Source organism: Clupea harengus, unplaced genomic scaffold, assembly GCF_900700415.2.
Source record: "Clupea harengus unplaced genomic scaffold, Ch_v2.0.2, whole genome shotgun sequence".
Classification (NCBI taxonomy): domain Eukaryota; kingdom Metazoa; phylum Chordata; class Actinopteri; order Clupeiformes; family Clupeidae; genus Clupea; species Clupea harengus.
Genome location: NW_024879885.1, coordinates 31425 through 56895, shown reverse-complemented (window position 1 = coordinate 56895; position 25471 = coordinate 31425). Strand labels below are relative to the sequence as shown.

Sequence of the window (25471 nt, the reverse complement as noted above, 5' to 3'; positions counted from 1 at the left end):
CATTGTCTAACTGCTACATCAGGGCCTTCGGGTGGGAAATAGACAAACATCATCATCACCTGCTCGGTTTTGCAGAGGCGGACGCGCGTCCCCAGCAGGCAGACGTAAACCCGGCCCTTGTGGCCCCGCAGCTCCAGGGCCCCGCTGCGGCCCGTGGCACCCTGGGGGGCGTGCTGAGAGATGGAGGGCCGCGAGCCCAGGGCCTTCTGCAGCAGGGCCAGCCACTCCTGCCTGTCCCCTGAGAGAGATTGAGAGGGCGAGAGAGAGAGAGAGGGAGAAAAAAGGTGAGGAGAGACCTGTTAGATGTGTATGTGTGTGTGTGTGTGTGTGTGTGTGTGTGTGTGCGTGTCTGTGTCTGGGTGTGTGTGTGTGCATGGTGTGGTGTTTGAGTTGGTGCAAGTTATGCTAATCACCAACAATACCCAAACTTCTTGACTCTATGTGTGTGTACATGTAGACACCTAGTACACAAAGCACTCTACCTGTGTGTGTGTGTGTGTGTGTTTATGCATATGTGCAACCAGAGACTGGCAGAGCTGGGAATAGATCTGAGAAACAAAGGCCCACTCTACGTCTACTTCCCAGCCTCACACACACACGCACACACACTTATTCGCTTCCCATAGTAACAAAACAAATCACAAACACACCCCAGCCAGCCATTCTCTCCCTCCCTCCATCCCTGCATCTGGTGGTGCTGGTGGAGAAGCAGGGGGTGCCAGGAAATCTGGCCTGCGCAGGAGGCCTCTCTGGGGGCCGCGTTCGAAACGGGCGCCCGGCTCCGAGGATTGTGGGTAGCGAGTAGCGAGTAGTGGCGGCAGCCAGCGAACGTTTACCAGCTGCTCAGCGCAGCGGCCCTGCGCAGGTCCGCCACCGCAGCTGGCAACCCAACAGAGAGACAGCAGTGGGGGGAAGCTGAGGGGAAGGAAGAGGGTGGTGGAGGGGGGGAGGAATTCTGCAGCACCTGGCAACCGCTCTAAGGCAGGCAAATGTGAGGAGGAGGTAGAGGAGGGTGCAGTGGGATAACAAAGGAGATGGAGAAGAAGAAAGAGGGAGGGCGATAGAGAGAGAGAGAGAGAGAGAGAGAGACCGAGAGAGAGGGAAAGAATGGACGAGAAAGAAAAAGGGGAGAGAGTGGGAGAGTTGGATGTTAGGAGACGTAGATGGAGAGAGGGAATGGAGGAGATGTTGAGGTGGAGGATGGGGGGGGTGGCTGGGAGAAGGAGAGAGGGAGTTGAGGGTTAAAAGTTTCAAAAGGAAAGTTTCAGTGTGCTGTCTGTACGTGGGTGTTTGTATGAGATGATAGTCTTTGTTTATGATGTGCTTGTGTGTTATGGAGTGTAATGTGTAAGAGTGCGCGCACACGTGTGTGTGTGTGTGTGTGAGTGTGTGAGAGGGGGGGTGGGGTGGTTGGCGTAAGATCCCACTGGTTTAAAAGAGAAACCCACTCATGCCAAATATACAAAGGTCAAAACAGAGGAGGAGATAAATGAATACACACACAGTCTCATACTAGACAGTTTTACACACGCACGCACACGCACACACACACGTACGCACACACGCACGCACACACGCACACACACACACACACACACACACACACACACACACACACACACACACACACACACACACACACACACACACACACACACACACACACACACACAGCTGTGCAGACATACATATACACCCAACATGCATCTGCACATGCAGATCTATTACACAAAACATCTGTAGCCCTCCGGCACAAATCATAGGAACCAGTGGGAAAGTCTCTCTCTCTCTCTCACACACACACACACACACACACACACACACACACACACACACACACACAGAGAGAGAGACACACAGCTGTGCTCTCAAAGCTGAGAGGCTGTACATTTCTCTCCTCAACCCCCCCACACACAAAAACACTAAGGAACCATTGGTGTTGTTGCGCGGAGGTTATTATGAAGTGTAAATCACACACACGCACACGCACACGCACACGCACACGCACACGCGCGCACACACACACACACACACACACACACACACACACACACACACACACACACACACACACACCGTAAATCCTGTGCCCGCTGTGGCCGGGCAGGGCCAGTCTGCTCTCATCAAACATAAAAAGCCACATGAATAATAGAGTGCTCTCTGTATTATTCACAGACTTTTACATCTCACACACATACACACACACACACACACACGCACACACACACGCACTTACTCCCATTACCTGTCTGATGTACGCCTCTGTCTGGTCGTTCTGTTCTTCTTCCCAGCTCTCTCTGTCTCTCTATCGCTCTTTCTCTCACTCTCTCAATCTCATTCTCTCACTCTTTCTTTCTATCTCCCTCTCTCTCTCCTTCTCAGCCCCACCTTTAGGCAACATGCAAAAGAATGTTTCAAATAATCTGAAATGGTGCACTATGGGACGCACTCCCCAAGGTCATCCCTATGTCTCTAAGTACTTCTGAATGCATGAGAGAGAGTGTGTGCGTGTGTGTGTGTGTGTGTGTGTGTGTGTGACACCTCATACCCCTTTCACAAACTCTGAACTCTTTAAGGTACTGGGTCACTTCAACACTCTGTGTGGGTCACGCACACACACACACACACACACACACACACACACCAACCAACCCCAAAGGCTTACAACAGGCAATTTACCACTCAAGTCACTGCCTCTCCTTCTCTCCCATTCCCGTGCTCAATCTCTCACCGATTTGATTCTTTGCCTAGTTCATTTAAGGTGAGCAGTCCAGCTCACTCACTCTTTCACTCTGTCTAAATGAGGATGCAAATCAGACTATCACCTGCCCCCTAAACCATTACCGCTCGCTCGCTCGCCCGCCCGCCCGCCCGCCCGCCCATCCACCCACCCACTCACTCACTCACTCACTCACTCACCTCACTCACACACTCACACACTCACTCACCTCACTGATACATATACAGTAGCTGTTTACTTGCTTATTTACTTGCATTAATACGTTCATTCATTCATTCACTAATTATCTTACTCATTTATAGTCTCTCATCGCTTCACTCACTCACTAATTAATTAAAGAAGCTGACCGACGAACTGTCAGCTAGCAAGCAAAATGATTTCATACTGCCCACCCCAAGCAGATTGGAGGCGGTGTATTACTACGTTTGTCCATCCCTTCCTCCTCTCCCTTCACAGAAGTAAACAAAAAGTTTGGCCGACGGATGCATGCAGCGTGAAATATTATGACAAATAAATCTAGGCCACCATTAGTGTCTCCATCAACATCAAGTGATATTTTATATGTTACATTAACTTTGTTTGAGGCAAACAGACCCCTGTAGGTCTTCATTTAAGCACTCAAGCTTTCGAGCTAGCTGAGCATAATATTAACCGATGGGCTTGCAACTGAGTTACTTGTCGACACTAACTACAGCACAGCCATGCTTAATTGGGCCCGTTTGTAAATTCAACCTGGCACTTTGATGAGTTAAATGAGTTAAGGTCCAGTAGTTCATAAAATGGAGCGCACACTGAATTGTTATTTTAGCCTCTCAAATGGGATTTTAGAGATTACAAAAACCATTCCTGACAGTTTTGGCGTGATGGCACTCTTGCTGTGCATTGTGGTTTTTCCTACAGTGAGTCACTAGTGCTTCTTGAGGTACAAAGTTGTATTATGAGAGAGGCTGGACCGGGCCTCGCTACTTAGCATGCTAACCTTAATGGATATCTGGGTAACAGAGTTTATAGGCATTTTTTTACGTTACGTCAAATCGGTTTTTTTCTTCACATTCTGTTGCTATTTTTACAAAAAGAATGTGTTTTTGGAACATTTAATCATGTAAATCTATTCTAGTTGACCCCAAAAATAAAATCATAATGTCCTCATTAAACTAAAAATCTTACATGTAGCACCTTTAACCCACTCACTCACTCACTAATTCACTCACTCATTCAATCACAAACAACCCCCCCACCCCCCATTAGGGCTGATTACACATCCCAACTCCTCCTAAAGAGCCCTTCTGACGTTCAGCAGCAGGAGGGTGCAGTCATGGCTGACAAATGTCATGTCACACACAAACCCTCCAATTAGGTCCTCTGAGAACCGCCAGAGTATGAGAGCAATGCTAGAGAGCAGCGCTAGAGTTACCCACTCAGACGACGCCGGTGCTTATGTGCGTGTGTGTGTGCATGTGTGTGTGTGTGTGCACCTAAAGACCGAAAATGGGCACATGTATGTATATGTGTGTGTCTGTGTCTGTGCGTGTGCGTGTGCGTGTGCGTGTGTGTCCGTGTTTGCACTGTGTATGTAACAGGTGTGTAAATAAGAAAGTGCTAATAATACTTTGTGAGGCTCATGCCCTCCCTCAGACTATGTCTCACTGGACAGACCTTTGGCAGGCAGGCGAGAGAGCCAATCAACCAACATAAGAGAAAAAGAAACATCAATGCATTGGCTAGACTGAACTAGCTGTTTTTTCATCGTCATTTAACACAACTGTACGGAGAGGAGAGAGAATGAGAGTGAAAACCTCACTGGCTAATAAGCGATGTGATGTTCTTTCATGGGGTTTCCTGTGGTGTGTCGAGCTGCATCTTACAAAGCATGGCTAACGCTGCTGTATCAAACACATGTAGGCGCGCATGCACACACAGACACACACAAGCACACACACTTGTATATGCACAAACACACACACACACACAAGCACACACACACACTTGTATATGCACATACACACACACAGACAAGTGTATAAACAGACACACCTAGGGGGGCACAACACCTGCAGACTGGTCAAAAGCACAGCAGACAGCTGTGGGTGAACACAAACTCTTGTGCCGCTAAATTATTCACAGTATTCTCCCCTCCCTTCTCAATCTCTCCTTCTCCCTTTCCCTCTCTCTCCTTCTCCCTCTCCCGCTCTTTCTCCCCCTTTCTCTAAAACACTCTTAGTCTCTCTTATGTTTGGCCAGAGATTGATGGCTCTTTCACTCTGGTATAAGGCTGTTTAAGAATGCATGAGCTGGCCAGACAAATTCTTTTTTCCTCTCTCCCCTCCCTGTCCTTCTTCTCTCTCTCCCTCTTTCTCTCGTTCCCTCTTTCTCTCTCTCTCTCTCTATCTCCAGCCTCCTATGTATCTCTGTAGTTCTCTATGGCGCATGTGCAAAGCAAAACTTCACTGCCATCTGGCTTTACACCAACAGTCAATGGACCGCTCTTTTTATTTTTTGAGCTGCAAAAGGTTGATCGTTGTGCTGGGAGGGGGAGTTCAAGATAATGGACGTCAGACAAACGCTGTTTACGCTACAGCTATCACAAGCCTTAGCAACAACTGGGGCCAACACTATGGGTGTCAATTCCTCATTTCACACACAAAACACATCCTTAAGAAATTATTAAATTTTTTTTTTTTTTTTTTTACCTTATAGCAATGTTGAGTGAGGCCAGCTAGAGGCTGCTTCAAACAAAACACCTGGTAGTGCTTCTATAGCTTAACTGGTTAGCGCAAGATGCTATCACCATGGGCTCAATACCCAGGGAGAGAACGCATATGGAGGGAGATGTATATCTGCACTGTAAAGGTGAAGGGGTCACGTGTCTCTGTGAATATGGTGATGGGGAATGAAACAAAAAAATAGCTTCACTATAACAATTATATAAACTTTGTGGAACAATGGAACCTTCAGTTGGGTGTGTGTTATGTGTGTGTGAAGATTTGTGAGTGTGTGTGTGTATGAGTTTGTGTGTGTGTGTGATTTTTGCACAACCTGCACAACCCACATACATTAACAAAACAGTGTGTGTGTGTGTGTGTGTGTGTGTGTGTGTGTGTGTGTGTGTGTGTGTGTGTGTGTGTGTTGACCAACATCAACCTGTTATTTTCCCCTCTTTCTTATCTCAGCCCTCCTTGAGCTCAGAGAGGCTGCAAGCAGTCCTGCCAAAATAAAATAGAAACACACGCAGACACAAACCCTCTCTCTCACACACACACACACACACACACACACACACACACACACACACACACACACACACACACACACACACAGAGAGAGAGAGAGAGAGAGAGAGAGAGAAGGAAGACCTCGTGGCCACAAACAAGCCGCAGTGGTTGTGCTTATCTGCAGCCTGCTGTTTGTGGCTGTGAGCGGGCCGAGCAGGAGACACTCATCACACTAGAGTGGGAAAGTCAGAGCTGCAGCACTAAAATGAACACTGCAAGAGGATGAAAGAGGGGGGGGGGGGGGAAGGGAGGGACGGAGGAAGGAAGGGAGAAAGAGAGAGAGAGAGAGAGAGAGAGAGCGTGTGTGACTGACTGACTGACTGAATGAATGTGTGTGGCAAAGAGAGAGAGAGAGAGAGAGGGAGAGAGAGAGAGAAAGAATTAATTTCTTTCTTTGTGAAAGAAAGAAACGGAGAAAGACAGAGGAAGCAAGTGTGTGTGTGTGTGTATGTGTGTGAGAGAGAGAGAGAGAAAGAGAAGGAGAGAGTATGAGAGACAGAGTGTTAGAGCGAGAGAGAGCAATACTCAAGGTGAGGTTGAGGAGAGAACACACTTGCTAACGCTTGATGAGTCTGCCTCAGTTGTCTGTGAGCGAGGGCAAACAAAATCTCTGCCCTCCCTCAGAACTCAAAGGTGTTCTTACGAAGCAGCAGTCAACAACACACCGAATCAGAGCCTGTTAAACAGCAGCATCTAAGAACAAAGGAATAGCTACATTAACACAGGGTAGGATATTAGCACTGTGTATTATATATTATTAGTATTATTATTATTATTATTATTATTATTATTATTATTATTATTATTATTATTATTATTATTAAGTGACAGTGCCTCAAAAGGCATTCAACTCTTGTAGACATGCTATCTTTATTTCCACCTCTTTTCACTTGTGTTGATTCAGCTACGTTATGTTTTTTCCACTACAAAAGTAATCCTCTGTGGTGATTTGTGGGAAAACATCTTGCTTGTTTCGCATGTTCCCCTTTCATCACAGTTATAGGGGGGGGCTTGAGGGGCATTCTGTCCTGGATTCAGCTCAATATGCCGTTTGACCCGCTGGCCTACATCAAAGAGGGGGAGATGGAGCAGGAGTGTGTGTGAGTGTGTGTGTGTGTGTGTGTGTGTGTGTGTGTGTGTGTGAGTGTTTGAGGGTGGGGCAGTGACTCTCTAGTGCTCGTTAAGGGGTGAGAAGGAGACCCATCTAATTGAGGCAGATGTTTACACTGTGCAACTCTTCCAGCATTCTGTTTGATAACTACCAGAGAGAGAGAGAGAGAGAGAGAGAGAGAGAGAGAGAGAGAGAGAGAGAGAGAGAGAGAGAGAGAGAGAGGGCACAATGCCAGCCAGCTAAACACGGCAACACCTAGGGACAGCATAGGGACAGCCATCCAGAGCTGTATGCTGCTGCACCAAAATCCCTTGTCCCACAGCCTGAAAGGCTCCTATGCTGCAGTTTACTTCAATTCACACAATACACGACAGCAGCAAAGAGAGAGAGTGCGCGCACACACACTCACACACACACACACACACACACACACACACACACACACACACACAGCAGGGCAAACACACAGCAGGGCAAACACTTAGCGGAACTCAGCAAAGCACCCAACATGGTTTCACACAACCAGTAACAATAAAATTGAAGACAGGCGCCATACATTATGGCACAAGAAAATGGAACCCATGGTTCTGGACACAGGCGTGACACTGGGACTCACAGAGCCACAATGGATCCCTCCTGCAGATTAGGAAAGCACAAAATGGCAGCCAATGCAGCACTGTGTGCTGATAGAAGTTGGAAGAGGCCAGCAGGGTTTACTGTTAATGACAGAGGGAGAGGAGGAGAGGTAGAGATCTGGAGGGGGAGAACAGAGGGTGTGAGAGTGTGTGTGTGTGTGTGTGTGTGTGTGTGTGTGTGTGTGTGAGTGTGTGTGAGAGAGCGTGAGAAAAGAGAGAGAGAGAGTGAGTGTGTATGTGTACAGGGGATTAAGACGTGTGAGAATCAGAGGAGAAGAGAAGGTGACAAAATGGAACTTGAAGAGGAGACAGAGAAGTAGAAAGACAGAGTGGAAGAAAGGTGAGAGAGAGAGAGAGTGAGTGAGTGAGAACCAAAGGGAAAAAGAAAGGAGAGAAAGGTCTGGAAAGAAAGAAAGAAAAAAAAGGAGAAAGAGGAAAAAAAACAAAGAGAGAGAAATAGACAACGGAAAGACTGATAGAAGTAGATGATGAGAGAGAGGGAGGGGACAGAGATCAAAGAGGGAAGAAAGAGAGAGAGAGTCAAAAAGGAGGGAAAGGAAGAACAGAAGAAGGGATAACGGTGACTGAAAGGGCTCCTACCCTCTCGCTCAGCTCGGAAGACGAAGGTGCGCAGACACGTCACCACCTCCAGCCGGTTATCACCCAGCGCTCGCACCTCCTTCACCGACGACAGCGGGATCAGGCCTTTAGAGTACACATCCTGAGAGAGAGGGATAGAGAGAAGAGAGAGAGAGAGAGAGAGAGAGAGATGGAGGGAGGGAGAGGTTTAATACATGTATTGTTCATTAACCAGTATTCAAACCTTTACATTAGTTCACCCTTAAATCACATTTTACATTAGGAAATCCAACATAGACAACCTATCAAATTCTCAGCAAGACAGGCCTGAGAGAGAGTGAGAGAGAAGGAAAGAGAGAGAGATGGAGAGAGTGAGAGAGAGGGAAAGAGAAAGAGGAAACCTATTCAAGCTCTCTGACAAACCAACAATATATGCTGCAAGAAACACACATCCAATGCTAAATCAATTCCCAAGCACATGAAATAACATGTATACACATACTCTATGGAATAACATGTATACACATACTCTATGGAATAACATGTATACACATACTCTATGGAATAACATGTATACACATACTCTATGGACTTGAAATAACATGTATACACATACTCTATGGAATAACATGTATACACATACTCTATGGAATAACATGTATACACATACTCTATGGACTTGAAATAACATGTATACACATACTCTATGGAATAACATGTATACACATACTCTATGGAATAACATGTATACACATACTCTATGGAGCTGAAGTAACATGTATACACATACTCTATGGAATAACATGTATACACATACTCTATGGAATAACATGTATACACATACTCTATAGAGCTGAAGTAACATGTATACACATACTCTATGGAATAACATGTATACACATACTCTATGGAATAACATGTATACACATACTCTATCTATGGACCTGACACATACTCTATGGACCTGACACATCCTGTATGGAGCTGAAATGATGATGTGTGCACCTTCCACTGCTAGACAACCTGCTCCCTTATTGATGGAATGTGTACCTAAGGGGCAGGAACCCCCGAGCAGCATAGAACACAAGGGCTTGCCTGGTGTGGAGGGACTGGAGATCCAGAAAGACATACATATCTACACACACACACACACACACACACACACACACACACACACACACACACACACACACACACACACACACATACATAGACCCTGATACACATACAGATGCACCCCAAGACCACTTTTGTGGGAAGAGCACCATAACACACTGAGCTCAGCTTGATCACAACCAATTTCACACTTAGTGACCACACACACACACACACACACACACACACACACACACACACACACTCCATTAAGTGAGTTGGATGAACAATGCAATACACATGGCTCGTAAGGTCAGGTTGTGTTAGATTAGGTTACGCAACCCTCCCGTGGGTCCACTCTAATGGCAGCAAATGGATCCCAAGGCTTCAGTCAACCTACAGTCCGTGCTGTTAGTCGAGGACCATTTCACTTTAGCCAACATTCCACAGCCAAACTGAATATGGATGTATGTAATGGGAAACCTTGCCAGAATTTTAAAAACCTAATTCAAAATTGCCATATGTTCCAGTAGTGTGGAATTAGCATGAGAGTGAGCGCAATGTTCAAAAAGGCACCAGATCAAGACAGTGCATTATTCATATCAATAACACCATTATCAGTGCAGAGTATGCTGAATAACAACATTAGTTCTGTTGGAAAGAGCTTGACCTGAATACCACTCCTGCTACTGAATGGCGAGCTGCCTTGTACTATTACCAGGAGGAACATGAAAGAGTTCAAAGTCTTGGCGGTATCAAACAATTTGCCTCTTAATTAAGATGGTGACCTTGACTTCCAGTGCACTCACTATTTCTGGTCCATTTCGTCTAAAAATAGCATGTAGGATAAGAGGATAGAGAGAGAGAAAGAGAACAAAAAAAAGAAAGAGAGAGGTAAGATCTTGCGAAAGACTGAGAAAAGCCATGAGAGAGAGAGAGAGCAAGAGAAAGGGAGAGAGGGTCACTCAGAGGACCATCTTCTCAAATTAAGCCGCTATGTTAACAACGACGGGAACAGCTAACCCTAATTACCGCACTTTCGCACAGGAGCGCGCTTTCCTGGGGAATTCAGCAGCGGGCCAATTTAGACCTTCCGTTCTCTTCACTGCGGCGGTAGGGCCATGAACTTCTCTCTGCATACTTAACGAGCGTATCCCTTCCGCCGAACATTTGCACGAAAAAGAGAAGCGGGGAGAGAAAGAGAGAGCGATGGGGTAGAAAACGGAAGGTGCGAAGGACTTAAAGAAAAAAGTTAAGTGCTGATAATTGCACGCTGTCTGGATACGATTTAATTACGGCAACTTTAAATGCCATTTTCTAATCACAGAGGGGTTTTAGTTCGTGTTTTAATATGGAGAGCATCTGTAAATACAAGAGAGGGTCGTCTGATTGTTGAGGTTGTGAAGTTTAGATTTCTTCTAGATTCCTTCACAGACCCCCCCACCCTCAAAAACCTTGCCACAGACACAAACCTTGCCATTATAATGCATTATAATGCCATTATCACTTGCGTAATGAGTATATGTTTGTGTGTGTGTGTGTGTGTGTGTGTGTGTGTGTGTGTGTGCGTGCGTGCGTGCGTGCGTGCGTGTGTGCTTGCTTAAATCCATTTGCCTCTGAGTGTGCGTTTTGTTTTTGAGTGTGTGTGTGTGTGTGTGTGTGTGTGTCTCCCTGCGTGCCTCTTAGTCTGCCTGCATTTCCTACACAAATACACACACGTAGGAAAGCAATTAAAGTAGTGTTATGGAGCTAAAAGGCTTGAGAGCTGAAGGTTACATGTAGAGAGAGGAGAGGGAGTGACAGAGCTTTAAAGCTTTAGCCCTCTGTGGGCTAGGGGCCTGTCAGCAAAGCCCTGTTGCCTACCATGGAGTGATGGGGACCCCTGCTGGCCAACAGGCAGAACTACAGTGGATTCAAACATGACGGGAAAAAAGGCACAAGTCTGTCACCACAACATTCAACCCAGTGAATAGTATTCCTGAAGAAGCCGGCAGGGTCAAATGTCAAGATTAACAAATAGTTGTCAACCAGTGAATAGTATTCCTGAAGAAGCCGGCAGGGTCAAAACGTCAAGATTAACAAATAGTTGTCAAAACCAATCATTTCACCAGCAAAGTAGTTAAAAGGCAAGGAATACACAAAAACAAGAACACCTTGAACCTTTCTTTCTCATCCACCAGTAAACCTGAAATGAAAGCTATGGAAAGATCAAGAAAGATAAAAGTTACACGTTATTACACCAACAGGTTCTGTGCAAAGTGGTGAGACACCTTGAACTCCAAGTTCCATTGCGTTGTGGAATACGTATCTTTGCTCTACAGCGGTAGAATTTCAACTATTGGAATCACGTTACGCCAGACTATTACCGGGGGGACCATGAAGCACCAAAGAAACAAAATGACCTGACTTTTTGGTTTACGGATTTGAAGCGTCCTTCAGGGAGGAATTAGGAGGACGGCGACACACAAGGAAAGTCAAAGAAGTCGAGGGGGGAAGAGAAATGCAGTCTTCAGAGGATGGATGGATTTGAGGAGAAAGAGGGGTAGGGCTTAAAGAGGCTGCAGACACACCACTGATCCCTTCACCAAAGCCCCCTTTCCCCCTCACACACACACACACACACACACACACACACACACACACACACACACACACACACACACACACACACACACACACACACACACACAGCAAAAAATGCTTTGGTGAGATATATTTCTCTTACACGTACTACCACACAAACACACACACATACACTAACAGAAATGCCAACAATGCAGCACAACCAACACTTAATCCCAACAGTCCACACACACACAAACATTACTTAAAGTAGCACACAGGCTAACCACACAGACAGACATACGAAGCACACACTTTTAGTCAAACTTTCCCCTCAAACACACCTTCAGCCTCACCCTAGACAGAGTCTTACACAGCGGCCCCAAGAGGGTCCCTTAGACTAGAGCTCCTCCACGCAAGGCTTCCCATCTCTGGGTTGATGAAACCAAACGTAAGGCAGAGTGGGGGGGGGTGGGGTGGGGGGGGGGGGGGGTGGAAGGACCTCTATGTGGCCCCAGGGGTGTCTAAGGGGAAAGAGGGGTGAGAACGCCACTCTCCCCAGTCTCCCACGCCACCTTGAGCCAACAGGGGCCACCAGGGGCCGAAAAAACACGCGTCTCTCTCTGATGACTTCTGAGTGATGGCTGGATGGCAAATGGGGCAAAGATGATGGGGCAAAGATGAACAGAATGTGGGACAGAGAAGATTGGAGAGAGATTTACACAGAGAGATCACACAAAGAGGAGGAAAGAGCGATAGAGAGATAAGGGTGGATAACAAAACACATGAGAGAGAGAGAACGGGTTGGAGAAAAACTGAGCGTGATAGAAAGAGTAGTAGAGATGGAAAGATGAGAAGAAAGGTGGAAGAAAAAAAGAGAGGAGAAGAGAGGAAGATAGAGCAAGTGTGTGTGTGTGTCTGTGAGAAAGAGAAAGAGTGAGTGAGACTGTGTGAGAGAGAGAGAAAGAGAGAGATAGAGTGTGAGTGTGAGTGTGAGTGTGAGTGTGAGTGTGAGTGTGTGTGTGTGTGTGTGTGTGTGTGTGTGTGTGTGTGTGTGTGTGTGTGTGTGTGTGTGTGTAAGAGAGAAAGAGAGAGCGCGAGAAAAAGAGAGAGAGAGAGTGAGTGTGTATGTGTGTGAGAGAGAGGCTGGTGCTATAATTAGCAGGTGATTAACGAGCGTGCATCAGGCGAGTTCACAGGATTGATTGTGACGTTGTGGCAATGCTGGTGCTGCAAAAAAGAGCTCAGGGAGCTTACAGTGAGGTCACCGAAAAACTTTCCTTCTCTCTCTCTTAACCACTCTCTCTTAACCACTCTCTCTCTCTCTCTCTCTTTACCCCTCTATCTCTCTCTTTCTTTCGCTTTCTCTCTCTCTTTACCTCTCTCTCTCTGTTTACCCCTCTCTCTCTCTCACGCTTTCTCTCTCTTTCTCTTTCTCTCACTCTCTCACTCTCTCACTCTTTCTCTCTCAACCCTTGAAAGGTGCTACCAGCAGAGAGGTCACAAGTTTCCTTCTTCAGGAAACACACATAAAACAATGCCTAAATGTAGATGTGGGTGTGCACAGACAAAAGAATATCCAGAAAACCGTTTACAGCATAACCATTCTAATACTATGTTACTACTACTATGGTACTACTACTACAATACTACAATACTATCCCTATTTGGTTATTCTGTACATTATATTTTTTCATTTGTGGAGATGGTATTCACACTCACAACAATCATGGTATTATTTGTCGAGGTATCCAATCCTATGTTTACAAACATTGCGGAGCAGAAAGTCCCCAGGTAGTAGCCAGGAGGTTGTGCCGTCAGGTGTAATACTAATAAGAAACAAAATCCCAACTACTTTCCCGAACCATTTTTCATTTACTGTAGCCTTATGGCAAGCCCAGATTAATGAAATAACTGTTCATGGACACTGTCAGATATTTGAGAATCAAAAGCGGTAAATATGCACACCCCTAAAAGTATAACTTCTCTGCATTGAAAGTGGTTTTGCTTAAAAAATGGATGAATTAAAAAAAATATAATTAAATGCACACCCACACAGAGAGAGAGAGAAATATAATACTATTAAATATACATTTTCTGTACCATAAGTACAACCATGCGCACACAGAGAGACACACACACACACACACACACACACACACACACACAAAACAGGAGGCACATTGCATCTGTTTTCACGGACCATTAAAAATGCTGAGTAACCCAAACACACACACACACACGCACACACACATACACATGCACACACACACACACACACACGGTGACAAGCGAAAGTTCAATACATATAGACAGCGAGGAGCCCACTTCACAGCACGGAACATAACAGACCATGACACAAAGATGACTGATGCGGTGTCTGAACAGCCACGGTTCTGCAACTCCACTCGACAGACACACGCTCGCAGAAGGCCAAACAACACAGACACATACACACACACGCACACTTACACACGCACACTTACACACACGCACACACACACATACGTGCACAGGAAACAACCGTACAAGGACAACTAAAGAAAAACTAGGCAGTAAAAATGACACAAAAGATAACTGTTATGGAACTCTATGATGCTTTACTAGACAACTAGTGTGTGTGTGTGTGTGTGTGTGTGTGTGTGTAAGTGTGTGTGTGGGTGTAAGTTTGTGTGTGTGTGCGCCCACAACTGTCTGTGATTTGCTTGTACTTGAAAAAGACGGGATAATTATAACTTACATATTGAAAGTGCACACAGATAGGAAGCAGCAAAGACAAACAGAGAGAGAGAGCATGAGAGAGAGAGAGCATTAGAGAGAGAGAGAAAGAAAGACAGAGAGAGAATTAGAGTCATACCTCTGCTGATGAGGCAGGAATAGCCTGGGGCCATCGCTCTTTCACTCTCTCCATCAGACATACACACACACACACACACACACACACACACACACACACACACACACACACACACACACACACTCACAACGCTAATGCAAAAGCTTAAAGATATAAAGAGTCAGAATTAAATCAGTCCATCAATGATAATATGTCCCTTCAAACCCAAGCACACACACACACACACACACACACACACACACACACACACACACACACACAACCACCCACACACACACACACAAACATCATACATATAACAGCTAAGAGGAACCCAAGGACACCAGCAGTGGTACAGACAGAAATGGATAGGCACGTGCTCTTCGTGAGGACAGGTGGGCTCGGCGGCGGGGACGATGGCGGTGCCGGCGGAGCAAGGTCGGCCTGTCCTTGGTCCCATTCGTCTGGGTGTCAGCAGCCGTGACAGGCCCCCTCTGCTCCAACTCAACGGCACACTTCAGTCCTGGGGTCACTTCACTCTCACCCCGCCGGGAGATGAGACTGTGTGTGTGTGTGTGTGTGTGTGTGTGTGTGTGTGTGTGTGTGTGTGTGTGTGTGTGTGTGTGTGTGTGTGTGTGTGTGTGTGTGGAGGTGGGCGGGGCAGGGCCAATGCATCCATGCATGTTTGTTTTATTGTGTGCCTGTGCGTGTGTCTGTGTGTGTGTTTTTCTGTTTGTTTGTGTGTCTGTCTCTGTTTGATTGTGTGTCTGTGTGTGCGTCTGCGTCTGCAATGCACCAATGTATCCATGTATGTGTGTGATTGTGGACGTACTGTATGTTTCTGGTTATATGTGGGACATCTACATGTGCACGTGTGTGTGCATGTGTGTGTGCATGTACATATACATGTGTGAGTGTATGTTTAGTGGATAGGTGCATGTGTGTGATGGGTCTATGTGCACCTATGAGCACGAATCCTTCACTGACCTTGTCATTGTTATAGTATGTGAGGCTCTCTCCATCAAACTTCACCCATCTCTTCTGAAAGACACAGTTTCTGTAAGTGACAAACACAACACAAGAACAAGAGTAAGTCATCCATTGACCTATTCATTCACTCAAAATAGACAATCAGGGTCAACACAACACAAAATGCCGGAAGCCGTTTTAGATCTAAATGTCAATAAACCAATATTATATCACATATAATGATTGTGCTGTCCCATACACCATTTGACTGATCCAGAATCAGTGATATTGCTGTGGAATGCTGTCTGAGTGTAGGCGCTTAAACTACCGGCAACTGAGCAGGCGGTACAAAGCAACTTGGCTGATGTCAATCCCTAAAGCCAAGTCTTGAATTACCACAGGCTGACAAAAGTTGACAAAAGAAAAGTTGCTTAGGATAAAACTTTTTTTTATTTTTTATTTTATTTTTCGTGACAATGTACTTCACTAAACAAACTTGAAAACTACTTGCGTGCCAACACTGCTCAACCACTCAAGCCTCATAACAGGAAGGACAGAGGGAGAAAAGCAGCAACACACAAAGGGGAAGTAGGACATGTAAAGAAGTGAGAAAAGCATGAGAGAGAAAGAGAGAGAGAGAGAGAGAGAGAGAGAGAAAGAGAGAGGGAGAGAGAGAGAGAGACGAAGGGGATCATCATCTAGAATTCTCTGTGCTTTGAGCATTTACACAGAGTCCAACATTCCATACTATGACCATCCACAATTTGCACTTCGACTGGATCAGTTGCTATAATGGCAATCAACCCATGAGCCCAAACCCCTAACATGTCCAGGCTCAGATGTGCAGGACAGACAACCCAACCTCGGGGAAGAGGAAGCATGAATGGGGCACTGACCGCAGATTGACGACAAGGGAGTAAAGCAAACGGGCATTGCTCATCTGAGTGGTTTTACAGAGGAAGTCAGGAGTGAAATATTGAGTCTGAAATGTACATCGTTTGATGAAAGAGGTTGCATACATAGACTTGCACGTGCATGGGTGTGTGTCTGTCTGTGTGTGTGTGTGTGTGTGTGTGTGTGTGTGTGTGTGTCTGTCTGTGTGTGTGTGTGTGTGATGGTGGAGTGGCTTTGGGAGGGAGTGTGTGAAACTGTTAACACTCACAAATTTGTAATGCCTCCCTGAACCGCAGAAGTGGATAGTACTATATAGTATATATACTAGCTACTATGTATAGATATAGATAGATAGATAGATAGATAGATAGATAGATAGATAGATAGATAGATATACAAACATAGATATATATATAGATATAGATAGATACATATGTAGATATAGTTCATGTTACAGATCTATACCCGTGCTAAAAAACAAATTAAGCTTTCGTGTGTTCCTGTAGCTTGAGCGGTAAGCCAAAATAAGGTTAAAGCCATACCATAACATGAAGGTTATGGGTTCATTGTTCGAGGGCATGGGTTACATTTTTAATCGTTGTATTGAACAAAATCGAATGCGGGGTCTCTCAAGCACTCGTTTAACTACCACAGGCATTACCTCATCATTCTTCCAAATCCCCATTCATTCTATCATAGGGATTTTCTTTCCCTTTTCTTTCTTTTCAGAACTTGCAAAAATGTTATTCCACCACATAAAAAATGACAACGGTAACTCACACCATCTATAAAAGTGTCTTTTAAATTAATAAATACTGTATAAATAATAATAAAAAATATCACACTTAATTTGGATGGTCCCCTATAGACTATCTACATATGCTCAGATTATACACAATCTGTTGAAACTCCGTTAACTACCATTTAGCATTAAGGTTAAGGGTTGGGTTTGGTTAAGGTGATGTTCAGTGAATTAGAAAGAGACTGAACTCGAATTTCAACAAACCAACTGTGATGTGTCTGTAGGTGGACTACCCAAATACAATGTTACCCCAAAAAAAACATAGCTAGCCGGTCTATCTATAGTAGTAGACTGTGCAGTGCATTAGAAAATAATGAGCTCTTCAGTTGGCATCAATCAAAAGACTGTCACAGCCACTGCTAAAGTCGTCATGGCCCTCACACAAACATACTGCCACACCCGAAGGCTTCACACCACACGCCTTACCCTGTAGCGGACAGCTTGTCGTCATGGCCCTCACACAAACATACTGCCACACCCAAAAGATTCACACCGCGTGCCTTACCCTGTAGGGGACAGCTTGTCCAGCCAGCCGGTCTTGAGGGCAGCCTTGGGGCCTCCGTAGTAGCAGGCGTACGGGGAAATGGACGACTCCCCCTCCCCTGAGAGCTCGATTCTGGCCAGCCCGCACAGCGAGTCCAGCGGCTCCGTGTAGACGTCGCCGTTGCCCTCAGCTGCGGGTGCCGCTGAGAACGCGGGCACCGCCTCCGCCGACACCGTCACCTCACCAGGTTGGTGTTTGTGCGATGAGGTGTCGGCGGGGGATGGCACCATGGGGGACGGTGCCCTAGGGGACGGTGCCCTGGGGGACCGCTGTCCACTCTCGATGGCAGGCCACGGAGGCTCCAGGAAGGCCTGGACAGTCGAGTACTCGCCGTCCTTCTCCTCCTCTTCCTCTTCGTCGTCGTTGTTGATGTCGTCGGCACCCTGATAGGCTGTCGGGAGTGGGTGCTGCTGGGTGACCTGCTGGGCTTTGCTGTCCCGCCTCTGTTCTCTCTGTTTGGGTTGCTTCTTTCTGTCGAGGGTCAGTCAGGGAAACAGGAAGGGGAAAGAGGGGAAAAGAGAAGCCTTGAGAAAGCGTAGCGTTCATCAGTACTAGTTCAACACTAGCCTTCAGTGGGTTTTGTTTGCATACCCAATCACATCAAGCAATTATATGCATAGATAGGTAGTCAGGGAGGATAGGAATAGCTGAGTCGGTAGCCAGAGATAAATATGTATGCAGAGAGAGGGGGGAAGATAACCTTGTTCATTTAAATGTTTTCTTTTGCCACTTTTGACTCAACACTAAACTGACTCAAGCCAACCTGATCCAAGTCCAGATCAATGTCTAAGTCTAAGCTCTGTCACCTTTCCTTATTACTCTCCTGGGCAACTTTCTGCTGACAAAACAGAACAGCTGTCAAATTTGGACCATGCTGACTGTCCAGCAGTCTGTTGGTGTGCACGTACACAGGGAAGAGAAAGCAGGTCATTTGGGGACATCTTGTTTCTTGTTTGCCATAGGTTGCATCCTGTTGCATATACACCTAATATATACATATCCTGAGGCATACATAGCATTTCCTTTCTGTGGTTAAGACAGATGTTTTTTCTTCTTTTTAATCCTACAGCATACTGGTGAACTTGCGGGTCCTGACCCTATATGATCGGCCACCTCCAGGTCAGTAAGGTCACTGACTGAAGTGCAGGTTTACATGAATGTTTCTCATGCAAAGGTACAATCCGGCTTCTTTCATAGGACTGCTAGTATTAGCTACTGGCCAGGAAGTAATCACTAACAAAGGACTAGAGTAGCAGTTTACACTTCCTGGGCGATGCCTGTGGTTTCGACTACAACAGAAATGACCCTGTTAACCACGTTTTAGAGTGCACTGAGTGTGTATGTGTGTGTGTATGTGTGGTGTGTGTGTGTGTATGTGTATGTGTGCGTGTGTATCCGTGTCTCTGTGTGTGTGTGTGTGTGTGTGTGTGGATGTGTCTGTGTGTGTGTGTGTGTGTGTGTGGTGTGTGTGTGTGTGTGGATGTGTCTCTGTGTGCGTGTGTGTGTGTGTGTGTGTGTGTGTGTGTGTGGATGTGTCTCTGTGTGCGTGTGTGAGTGTGTGTGTGTGTGTGTGTGTGTGTGTGTGTGTGTGTGTGTGTGTGTGTGTGTCTGTGTGTCTGCGTGGATGTGTGTGTGGATGTGTCTGTGTGTCCGCGTGTGGATGTGTGTGTGTGTGTGTGTGTGGATGTGTCTCTGTGTGTGGATGTGTGTGTGTGTGTGTGTGTGTGTGTGTGTGTGTGTTTATATAAATAAAGGAACCATGGACTGCTTTAACCATCTTATAAGAGCGTGTGGGGGTGGGTGTGTGGGTGAGTACGAACACCAGCACCAGGTTAAAAAACGTCACCTAAGACACACACACAGAGACAGACTACACATCTAAACAAACAACTTTCATACAGCCGTGAGACTAAAGGCCTCGATACATTAGACACCGTATCCAGAAACATGTAGCATGTTTAGAATCGTCCCTCTATGTAGTATTGCAATGAGTGAAAGGAGGGGGTGGGGGGGGGGGGCTGTCAAATGTAGAACACACTCTAGTACAGGAAGTATTTGCTCGCTCCAAAATTATTGTGATATCTGCTACTAAGTTGCTTCCCTGGCCCTCACTTCACCTAAAATGTGCATGGCGTGTGTGTGTGTGTGTGTGTGTGTGTGTGTGTGTGTGTGTGTGTGTGTGTGTGTGTGTGTGTGTGTGTGTGATTCAGTAATTTTACCGAAGCTTCTTCTGCTTAAGTTTCTCCTTGATCTCCATCACGACCTGCTCTTTGGGATCTCCATCCTTCAGAAAGGAGAGAATAAGGGAGATATTAGATTTAGAGTTCCTGAACAAGAAAATAAAGCAGACACACACATCCCTTATTGCAGTTCCCCCTCCAGCTCTGGTTTCTCTGTGACATTTATGGTAAGAGAGAGAGAGAGAGGCAACAGAGAGTTAAAGAGGCGACAAGAGGAAGTTCCTCTGCCTTACCTCGCATGCAGTACAGTTGTTTTTCTCATTTTAAAAACAGCAGTAAGGGGTTTTGGTCTAAACCTAGCCAAGCTAACAACAGCAAAGATGGCATTGATAAAAGCTTGCTTGCATGCTAATCTGGTGTCTTTTGGCAATATATTTGGCGATGCCATGCTGTGAAAGCTTTTCTTGCATACATACTGCTTTTCTTGCGTGCATTGTGCTTCACCTGGGTGGCTAGCAAGAGCAAGTGTGTTTATCTATCCCTCACATGACCACATACCATCAACATTTGAACATGATACCAAAATGAGTTGCCTATAAAAACATAGTTCAAAAAGTGGCAAAATGTTGCTTTCAGTATTACTTTAAACTGCATACTTAATTCCTGTACATTTAATTACCAACAAGATAGCTTGTTTTGGCAAAACAAATGTATAACCCACTACAGTCATGTACATAAAGCTCACAAACAAATGATGAGACTGAGCATTCAACATCTTAGTTTGAATGGGTTTTTCAACAAACACTCACTTACCGGTTTGTTCCCAGGGTTGTTGTACAGATAAACCTCACCATAGGAGTGATGACTGACACCTTCCTTTCCAGAGGAGCTGAATCACAAACACACACACACACACACACACACACACACACACACACACAGAGACAGACACACAGTGTGATCATCCACTGAGTATGATGTATTTACATAATCTGACGAAAAACATGAACACAAATCACATTTTCTAAACCTCCCCAGGAGAGGAGAGGAAGACAGAGCAGGAGAGTGGAGAGGAGAGGAGAGGAAAGGAAAGGAGAGAGGAGAGAAGAGGAGAAGAGAATTGAGCAGGAGAGAGGAGAGGAAGACAGAGCAGGAAAGAGTAGTGAAGAGGAGAGGAGAGGAGAGGAGAGCAGGAGAGAGGAGAAGAGAGCAGGAGAGAGGAGAGAAGAGGAGAGAACGAGAGGCAGAGAGACAGGAGAAGGGCAGAGAAAATGATAGGAAGAAGAGACAATAGAGAAACAATAGGGAAGGGACCAAACAACAAGACAAAGTAAGACGAGAGGAGAGCAGGCCACACATACACACACACACACACACACACACACAATGTTTCTTAGCAGACCCCGGTGCCCTTGCATGGGCGATCTGTTGTCAGGGAGACAAATGAGTATCACATGGCCACAGAAACAGCGAGGGCCTGCAGACACTCCATCATGTCGCTCCCAGACATACCCGGACGTAGATCTACAGCAGCTAGACAGGGTTCCCATAGGCAATACAAGGGAGCAAAGTCGCCCCACTTTATTATTGGGCTGTGGCTCTATGGCAGACCGCACACCGAACCATATTACAGTTGTGCTCAGTGGCCCAAGACTCATTTAGGAAGTGTGTTGTCATTTATCATTATCTAAGCTTGACCTTCACACCACACACCCCCCCTCTCTCTCTCTCACACACACACACACACACACACACACACACGTGCGTGCATGCACACAGACACACAGACACATAGACACACAAACACACAAACACACAAACACACATTTCTGTAGGGCTCTTCTAGGTCCTTATATATCCCCTTCTTTATCACCCACTAATCTTTCGTCACATACAGACAGCGCACAGATGCACATACGCGCACACACACACACACACACACACACACACACACACACACACACACACACACACACACACTCACTCACTAGCTCCATCTTTTATTTGTCTCCCTGTCCATCTTCTTCTCTTCAGCCTCTTCTTACACCTCTCTCCCTCTCTCTCTTTTTTTCTCTCTCAGCTCAACTTCTTAACAGTTAGCTCTGTTATCAACATATGCACTTTCACACACACACACACACACGAGCATGCACACACAACACATCCCCTACACAGACTCAGCTTCAACAAAGTGAGATGAGGAGAGAGAGGAGATTGATGGAGGGAGTGAGGGAGGAAGATAGAGGGTGAGGGGGAGGTGAGCAGAAAGTGAAAAAAAGACAGACAGGGAGTGACACAGGCAGCCTAATACCCAGTGACTGTTTCCTGATGGAACACCAGTGCCAAGCCTACAGTCCCCGCGTTGGGGTGCATTGCATCGCCTCCACACAAAGAAAGGCTTTAAAACCCCAGTCGCCAAACTTTAACTACTTTTGGAGTTTGCAGTAGGCCTCAGTCCCTCTGGGGATGTGTGGTTTGGTGGTTGTGTGTGTGTGTGTGTGTGTGTGTGTGTGTGTGTGTGTGTGTGTGTGTGTGTGTGTGTGTGTGTGTGTGTAGGTGTGTGTGTGTGTGTGTGCTTGTTTGCTAGTACCTGAGTACAATCATGCAAGCGAATTTTACGCATATAAACTTAAGTGCATACAGTAAGAAATTGTGGGAATGTGTGTGTGTGTGTGTGTGTGTGTGTGTGTGTGTGTGTGTGTGTGTGTGTGCAAACTGTGGGAATGTGTGTGTGTGTGTGTGTGTGTGTGTGTGTGTGTGTGTGTGTGTGTGTGTGTGTGCAAAACGCGAGCCTTTCCTTTTCCTGTGAGAGTAAAACTTAACAGAGTCTTGTTTCCAATGATTCACTCAAACAACGGGCTCCTTTTTCCCATGATACAGAGAGATTCTGAAAGTCAACCATCTGTACTTTACATATGAAAGTGAGACAGACAGACAGACAGACAGACAGACAGACAGACAGACAGACAGACAGACAGACAGACAGAGCCAAACAGTGTGTGTGTGTGTGTGTGTGTGTGTATCTGGTGTACCTCTCTGCTGGCTGTTTTTCCCACTGGGAGTCTGACTATCGGTAGGCGATGGGTCCGTAGTTTTAACACTCCTAAGAGGGTAGGAAAACACATATTAGTCATACACACGCGCGCGCACGCACGCAAACAATGCACACACACATACAAGCAAAAGCACATGCACACGCACATACACACAATGCACACACACTTATTCAACAAACTGTTGTGGCTAACAGAAATTAACAGAAATTATTTCAAAAGTGTATGCAGTCATGGGGATGAGGGTGATGCATGACCCTATTTTTGAATGTTAGAGTGTGTGTGTGTGTGTGTGTGTGTGTGCGCGTGCATCAGTGTGAGTGTGCATGTGTGTGTGTGTGTGTGTATGTGTGTGTGTGGGCATGCAAATACATTCATGTGCATATATGTGCATACATACATGCATTACTGCATCAGTGAGAGTCAGTGTGTGTATGTTTGTAAAGCAAAACCCTGTCCTCTACATTACCAGTGATACTTGGGTATGAGGTCCTGCTCTGGTAGCTCAGGAACCGGTCTGTGCCGTAGCCTATAGGAGCGCGTCTTCCTGGGGCCCCCGGGGCCTGAGGGGGGCTGCGGTGAGGGGGCCGCCTCGTAGATGTCATTCTCCACCATGAGGAGGTCCTCCTGAACATTGTCCAATGGGGTTGGAGAGTCAGGGCGAGGGGCGGGGCTTGAAGAGGATAGGGGGAGGTCCATTAGGGATGGTGGAGAGGAGTCTGGTGAAGGAGGGGCGGGGACTGCGGAGGAGGGGGAGTTCTCCAAATCGGAGTGCAGCGAATGGGAGGAGAGCGAGTCACTGCTGTTGCTGCGGGTGGAGCCGGAGGTGGAGCCTGGGGAGATGGGCCGGGTTCGTTGCCACGGCAGCACCCGGGGTACCGTAAGAGAGGAGGAGCTGGAGGGGGCGCCGGGAGAGGCGGGGTCTTCATATACGTCATCATCAACGTGCGCCACCGACCTGGCCGGGAGCGACATGGTGCTGCCCGGTGCTAGCGCCGTTGCTGTTGAGGCCTGCGGGTGCCGACAGGAGGCGTCCTGCTTGTGGTTCTTTGAGAAGATGTGGCGTGGCTTGGGCACAGGCTTCCTTCTTGTCCAGGGACCCGAGGATGGGTCCTCAGCCCCAGCCCCAGCCCCAGCCCCAGCCACCTCCCCCTCCCTCTCCCCCAGAGGCTTGTCTAGCCCCAGGGTCTCCAGACTGCACAGCATGCGTCGGCGGTGACCCGTGGGAAAGTCGCCCACCTCCTGGAGTCTGGCGGCCGTCATGCCCCGCAGTTGCCCTAGGCTCCGGAGGCCCGCCTGGGCGAAGGGAGCCGCGTACTGAGGCAAGTGCAGGCTGCACAGCCAGTCCAGGATGTCCTCGGTGGGCACCAGGGAGCTCGGCGGCAGAGTGCCCATGCCTCTGGAACCCATGCCATCCGGATCCATGGCTCTCCCTCTCTCTCTCTCTGTCTCTCTCCCTCTCTGTCTCTCTCTCTGTCTCTCTCTCTCAGATGAGTGGAGGGACGTTGTGCCGAGCGCAGCTCTTAGCCAGCATGTAAGCAGGACAGACTGGTGGAGTTTGACTGGGAAAAGAAAAAGAAAAAACGGGTTTCACTTCCACACACATGGGAATTGGTGGATCACTGAGAATGCATGCAAAAAGGCTACTGTGGTATGGGGAGGGGCAGCAGTGGCAACAGAACTCAAAGCCCACGAACGCAACAAAACAGAGCAGCTCAGCACCGCGGAATGTTCAGTATGTAGAACGTCACAGCGGACGCGTTAAGGGCTGTAGTGGTTTGGAGGAAAGGGGACTTTTTTGTCTTTTTTCTGAGCCTGCTGGGTCATCAGGGGAAGATGTGCTTTTGTGTTAAGGAACGGGATTTGTAGTGGAAAGAAGAGCAAGACCAATCTAGTACAGTAGCAGAATGCTTTCACACAACTATACACAGATGAATTCCTTCATAATGGAGGATAAAGTTGTTTAAGGTGGTGGGCTCACATTCACCCCTTCCACAATTTGATCATCCCCCTCACCTCAGTTATTTTCATACGGTTCATCTCTAATGTCAAAGGAAAAGCTCATTTTTAGTTTTTTTAGTCAGTTCGTTTTTCTTCATTCATTCCTCTTTCAGGCCTCTGCAGGCAACCAATGCAGAGGCTGACGCAAGACACGTGACACTCAGCATTGCATGAAAAAAAAAAGAACCCACAGCAGAA

At 46.6% G+C, this 25471-nt stretch overlaps 1 protein-coding gene across 1 annotated transcript; it reads right to left on the bottom strand.

The window, feature by feature from the left end:
• Nucleotides 1-25: 25 nt before the first annotated feature.
• LOC122130624 (arf-GAP with Rho-GAP domain, ANK repeat and PH domain-containing protein 2-like) lies at nucleotides 26-24697 on the bottom strand (the record flags this gene model as incomplete). Its single annotated transcript, XM_042705363.1, has 9 exons — nucleotides 24419-24697; nucleotides 23742-24319; nucleotides 23252-23322; nucleotides 21033-21091; nucleotides 20259-20323; nucleotides 18001-18510; nucleotides 15818-15887; nucleotides 8359-8479; nucleotides 26-238 (listed from the first exon to the last, which is right to left on the bottom strand). Coding segments are annotated over exons 1-9 (1966 nt in total), but the record flags the coding sequence as incomplete, so codon positions are not given.
• Between the last annotated feature and the right edge of the window lie 774 nt (nucleotides 24698-25471).